The sequence below is a fragment of the Nelumbo nucifera genome, chromosome 3 (assembly GCF_055504915.1).
Source record: "Nelumbo nucifera cultivar China Antique chromosome 3, China Antique-T2T, whole genome shotgun sequence".
NCBI lineage: Eukaryota > Viridiplantae > Streptophyta > Magnoliopsida > Proteales > Nelumbonaceae > Nelumbo > Nelumbo nucifera.
In genome coordinates this window covers 53,641,915-53,647,914 of record NC_142651.1, presented here as the reverse complement: position 1 = coordinate 53,647,914, position 6,000 = coordinate 53,641,915, and the positions used below count along the sequence as shown (strand labels likewise).

The 6,000-nt window shown below is 39.7% G+C and overlaps 1 protein-coding gene across 1 annotated transcript; it reads left to right on the top strand.

Annotated features, from left to right (window-relative positions):
- Window positions 1–466: 466 nt before the first annotated feature.
- Window positions 467–5,650, top strand: LOC104600921 (P-loop containing nucleoside triphosphate hydrolases superfamily protein). Its single transcript, XM_010264089.3, has 6 exons — window positions 467–1,581; window positions 2,213–2,368; window positions 2,491–2,598; window positions 2,811–2,921; window positions 2,998–4,626; window positions 4,922–5,650. Exons 1-6 carry the CDS (start codon window positions 934–936, stop codon window positions 5,195–5,197), a joined length of 2,928 nt encoding a protein of 975 aa, XP_010262391.1. The 5' UTR covers window positions 467–933; the 3' UTR covers window positions 5,198–5,650.
- Window positions 5,651–6,000: the final 350 nt, after the last annotated feature.

The window sequence follows — 6,000 nt, the reverse complement described above, 5'->3', positions numbered from 1 at the left end:
TATGTTATATGTCTAAAATAATAATAATTTTTATACATAAGATTCATAGGCCCAGCGGGGCTGGGCCAGGGCTATATCCCTTGTCACAGGTACCAAGCCCGGCCCGAGCTGGCCCATGATCACTCTTGACTACTGGGTCATCGGCAGACCCAGACCCTATATGTATCAATCGGATTTATCGAGTGTGACCCGACAGAATCTGAGTAAAATTGATACAACTTCAGCCTGTTAATACGACAACAAATTTGCTAATTCTCTTGCCTTTCTTCTCAAAGTATCTATGTGATCCAGACCATGCGGTTTGACCGGTTCTGGTCTGTCAGTCCACCAGCTTGACTGATATACTTGGGCCCAATTAATAGAATTTGTGTCCATTTGGCCCTTTTCACTATTGGGTTGGGTTTTGGCCTTTTGGGTCATGAAACTAGACCCGTAAAAATTGTTGAGACCCAAAATTGTTTTCTCTCTCTTGGACGGCAGTGATTGTGTCACACGTACACGTGTACGATAGAAAATAATTGAAGGGGCAAATCTATAATACCGGAAAGACATGGTACCGGCCCCGTGAATTGAAGAGGCGTCGTTTGAGCTCTCAGGTCCGCCTCGCCGTGGTCGCCTGGTCGGTGGTCCGTGAGACGTGAAGCCATCTCTTTACTCGTTGCCAAAATATAGACGTTAGAATCATAACGGCTACATTTCATTTTAAAATTCAAACCGATATTTTCTTCACTATTCTTCCGAATTCTTCCAACCCTCCTGTCGTTTCAGCTTTCTTCGCTTAGAGCCTCCAAATCAGCTCCTTTTCTAACGTTGTCCAGCAACCCAGGATCAGATTCGGGGACATCCTTCGGAATCCTAAGTCATCTTACAATCTTTTCTTTTCTTCTGTAAATTAGAAGAAGATTTCCGAAAATCTCTTCTGGGTTTTCTTCAATGGCTCCTACTCCTTCATCAAAATCTTCTCAAAGCCAAACAACCCCATTAAAAACACCGCAGTCGAAACATCGTCCCCATTTCAATCTTGTAAGAAATGCTCACCCGTCTCCGAATCCAACCACTGCGGCTAAGGAAAACCCACCAGCAGAGCATCCTGTCGAGGTTATTGGCCGTATACGTGATTACCCAGATCGAAAAGACAAACCTGTTTCAGTGTTACATATCTCTTCCGACCGCCGGAGTGTTCGAGTACGCACGGATATTGGCTACAGGGACTTCAGTCTTGATGGAGTTTCAGTCTCAGAAGAAGAGGATCTTGACGGGTTCTACAAGAAATTTGTGGAGTCAAGGATCAATGGCGTCAAATTGGGGAATAAGTGCACCATTATGATGTATGGTCCCACTGGGTCGGGTAAGAGCCATACGATGTTTGGGAGTTCCAAGCAGCCGGGTATAGTGTACAGAGCCCTGAGAGATATTCTAGGAGAAGGGGAAGAAGAAAACATCTCGGAGAATCGTTTGGGTATCGGATCCTTCGTGCAAGTCACAGTCTTGGAAATATACAACGAGGAAATTTATGATCTGCTGTCAAACAATAATGGCGGGGGACTAAGCTTTGGACTGCCCAAAGGGATTGCTTCAAAGGTAACTTGTTAACTTTACAGATACTTGTGTTGTTATTTTCTTGTTGAATGACTTCGAATTTGGTTCTTCTTCTTACTTCTTACTCTATATATCATTTACTTGAACTAATGAGTCGGTATCTGTCTTAGGAATCATTTTACGTTTATTGCATTTTCTAAGTTCTGCAATTTGCATCCTAATTGGGTTAACTTCAAAGGGAAAATGTAAGCTCAGTTAAAGCTGTTCTCAGATTCTTCTGAACAAAACTCCAACGAAAATCTCTCTCTCTCTCTCTCATGAATTGACACGTTGAATATTCAGATTTTAACAACTATTCAGAATATATGTTAAAAGCAATGATACTATACTAAACCTTGTTTAATTTGGCTATAAAGGAAACCTGATTTTTTTTCCTTGTAATGAAAGAGTAAATAGTCGAACTTTAAGATATTGCTCAATTTGAATATATGTTATATGTTAAAAGCAATGCCTAGTTTAGTTTGGCTGTAAAGGAAACCCATTTTTTTATCTTGTGTTGATCTATCAAGTCGGCAACATTTTTTGAAACATCAGAGGAAACTTGAAAACGACTTCATATTTGACTATTAATGATTTTTCTGTTCATTCACTGTCTTGTACTTTGAGTGTACAGGTGAGGCTTGAAGTGATGGGGAAGAAGGCAAAGAATGCAACTTTTATCTCTGGAAATGAAGCTGGGAAAATTACTAAAGAAGTTGCCAAAGTGGAGAAACGAAGGATTGTTAAAAGCACGAATTGCAATGATAGAAGTTCAAGAAGCCACTGCATGGTTTGTTATTTGTACTTTGTTTCCTGTTACTGTCTTTTTTACAACTTTTCTGTTTTATGAACTTCATCTCTTCTAGGATTTTTTTTTTTTTTTATGAGAATCTTTTCTTGGATTTTGAGTAGATAATTCTGGATGTCCCTTCAGTGGGAGGGAGATTGATGCTTGTTGACATGGCTGGTTCTGAAAACATTGACCAAGCTGGCCAAGTTGGATTTGAGGCAAAAATGCAGGTAGAATTGTTATTCTCTCTTAAAAGTGTACTTATGGTCTGTTATATGTACAATGTATTGCACATAGGCCTAACTTTCCAGTTCTTGGTTGGGTTGATGTCTTTTTACTGTAATTGGGCACATAGGCCTAACTTTCCAGTTCTTTGTTGGGTTGATGTCATTTTACTGTAATTGAATCTGAATACCTACTCTATTCTACTACTGGATTGCAGACAGCAAAAATCAACCAAGGAAATATTGCACTGAAGAGGGTTGTGGAGTCCATTGCAAATGGGGATTCTCATGTCCCTTTCAGAGACAGTAAACTGACCATGCTTCTTCAGGTGGTTCTCACTCTTCTTTACAACATCCAATATATGGTTCCTGATTATTTAAATAATTTGTCTTCCTTTTGTCTAGGATTCTTTTGAGGATGACAAGTCAAAAATCTTGATGATACTGTGTGCTAGTCCCGACCCCAAGGAGATTCACAAAACAATCTCAACACTTGAGTATGGGGCAAAGGCTAAGTGCATTGTCCGTGGTTCTAGCACACCAACAAAGGATAAAGTTGGTGAGGATTCCTCATCTGCAGTAGTGTTGGGATCACGAATAGCAGCAATGGATCAGTTCATATTGAAGCTACAGATGGAAAACAAGCAAAGAGAGAAAGAGAGAAATGAAGCTCACAAAGAGCTCCTGAGAAAAGAAGAAGAAATTGCAGCTCTGAAGGCTAAGCTCAAGGTGATGGAAGGCAGGGAATTGGGGGCTAGTGAAGAAGAAATCAACTTGAAGGTCAATGAGAGGACCCGGCATTTGAAACTTGAATTGGAAAGAAAGTTGCAGGAATGCCAAAAGATGGCCAATGAGATTGTTGAGTTGGGGAAGAGGCGAATGGAAGAGAAGATATTGCAACAGCAGGAGGAGGTTGAGATGCTGAGGCAGCGGTTGGAGGAAATTGAAAGTGAACTGTGCCAGCCAAGGGACATTGATGAAGACAGAATACAAGACATGGATGGAAGTAATTTTGCCAAAAGGATACTGGAAATGTGTGCTGATGGGGACCGAGGAATGGAGAAATCAATGGACTTGGATATGGGTGACAAGCAACCAGTTATTGTTCATGAGGTGAAAGAGATGGATTTTGGTCTTCATCCAACTGAAAATTTTGGACATCACAATCTCTTGAATCCCCATTCTTTTATTAGAACGGCGGAAGAGGATGATGGTGATGATGTTGTGTTTGCTGCACCAAAATTCCCTGAGAAAGTATATCTGAGTACAGTTTTTGAGGAGGATGAGGAGGAAGGAGACGACAGAGAGAATGATGTGGATGATGAAGAGGTGGAAAAGGAAGTAGTGGAAGAAACAGCAGTACATACTAGCCAGTATGATGCTGCCATTTCTCAGAATATTGTACCTGCATCTAGTTTCTATAGCAGAGATTTGGAAAAGATGACAAGTGAACTTGAAAATGCAAAAGATGCAGCTTCTACTAGAAGAACAAGAATCCAAAACATTTTCTTGCTTTGTGGGAACCACAGGGAGCTTTCTCAGCATGTCAGAACCCCAACACCTGCCAAGAAAACATCTGAACATGGTGATATTCAATCATCTCCAGTGATGACAGCTGATAAGTCTGTTGCTAAGTCACTTTCAAAGGAAATTTCACAGCTTGAAACTGTTCATGTACCAGAGTATGGAATAGGTAATGAAGTTCTGTCTGTTGTGCTGTCAAAAGATGTCACAGAGTTCCCAAATTCAGCTCTTACAATGGAGTCATTTGCATCACTTAAAGTTGCTAATGATCCTGTACAGTCCCTACTAAGTAGAAACCTCTCTGAGGAAAAGAATGGACCAGTAGATGAGAGCATTAATGATCTGATTGAAGTATATGTGAAATGGGAAGCCTCAAAAGAGAATGCTGGAAGGTTTATTACAAAGTTGAAGGTGGTAAAGGATTCAAGCCTTGCTGATCTGCGGAAGCGGATTGAGACCCATCTTGGGAATGACAATGACAAACAAGGATTCACCTTTCTCATGCTTGGGGTAATCTCTTCTAAATATTTATTTGTTACTGATTCTTTTGCAGTGACTATTGTTTTGATAGCTGTTTTCATATTAGATGTCTAATATTGCTTTTATTAAAGAGAACTACACTACACCATTGGAAGAATTCTAATGAAACAACAATATATGGAGTTCAAAATGTATTAATTTGACATTTTACTTGTACATGGCACACACTAATGAAACAAAAGTATATGGAGATTCAGAATGTATTAATTTGACATCATTACTTTGTGATTCTTTTGATAAATGCTTGATTTTTTTTTCTCTACAGGATCCTACTGGAGCTCCAGTTGTGAAGGAGAAGGAAGCAACAATTCAATCAAGCAAACTTCCCATTTGCAACAACCCATTAAGTGGCCATCTCGCTTGTTTGCGTCCTGTCAAGGCAATCCAACAGCTCAATCATATCCCATTTAGCTCACTGGAGAATAAACTTCCAATCGCTTCAAACCCTCCATCAGCTTTCAAACACCAAGTTGAAGGATTCTCACCCAGACTAGGTGAAAACTTCAGCCCTGCTCCATATGTCACCACGGCGCTTCATTAGTACCTTCTTGTAAAAGTGCTGCAGCACATCAAAAGCCAACTCAACTGTTGAGTTCAAGTCATGGCAAGTACAGAGTTTTTATTAGGCAAGAGTACAAAAGTTTTTTGTGCTCATTCTTTTGTGGTTAGATATGAAACGTACACACTAAAGTGTTGGATTTGTGCCATATGAAATCTTTACTGTCTTGTTGGTCCTTTTGTACACCAGTAACAATGAAGTTTTCACTTTTCAGTACTCTAGTTAGATATGCAATCAGTACAATTTTGTAGGTGTTTTGTAACTCTCATGTCATAGAGCCAGAGAGAGAGAGAGAGAGACCATATTTCCATATTTGGTTTGCTGGTTGGGTTGCTTGGTGAAGAAAGTCCAAAATGCCAATGTGGGGTGAGGTACAGGAATGACATGGACTGAGAACTGAAGAAATGGAGAGCCTATTAATTATCTATCTAAAAAGCTCCTCGAAAGAATCTCTCTCTTTATGTTTTCTGTTTCACTGCATGGTTCCTTTTAAAGATTTTATTTCAAATGGAATGTAGTTCTTCATGATGCAAAATGGTTAAAGTGCCTTAAAAACAACAAAGTCTATTGGAATTAGTTCAGGCTCAATTCCTATCACTACAACAAACCTTCAATGAATCTATTGGAATTAGTTCTGTAACAACAAAGTCTCGCCATCTATGAGTTAGGCACTGTAACATAGCAACAGTACTCCATAAAAACATTTTGTAGTGGTGATACAAAGGGTTCCAACAGGTCGGATACACAACTCTATACACAATAGACTGTGGGTCATTTTAGGTCCA

Coding starts and splice junctions, on each gene's coding strand:
- LOC104600921 (XM_010264089.3), top strand. CDS start 934: ATGGCTCCTACTCCTTCATCAAAATCTTCTCAAAGCCAAACAACCCCA. Junction 1,582..2,212: donor CCAAAGGGATTGCTTCAAAG/GTAACTTGTTAA, acceptor TTGAGTGTACAG/GTGAGGCTTGAAGTGATGGG. Junction 4,627..4,921: donor TCACCTTTCTCATGCTTGGG/GTAATCTCTTCT, acceptor TTTTCTCTACAG/GATCCTACTGGAGCTCCAGT.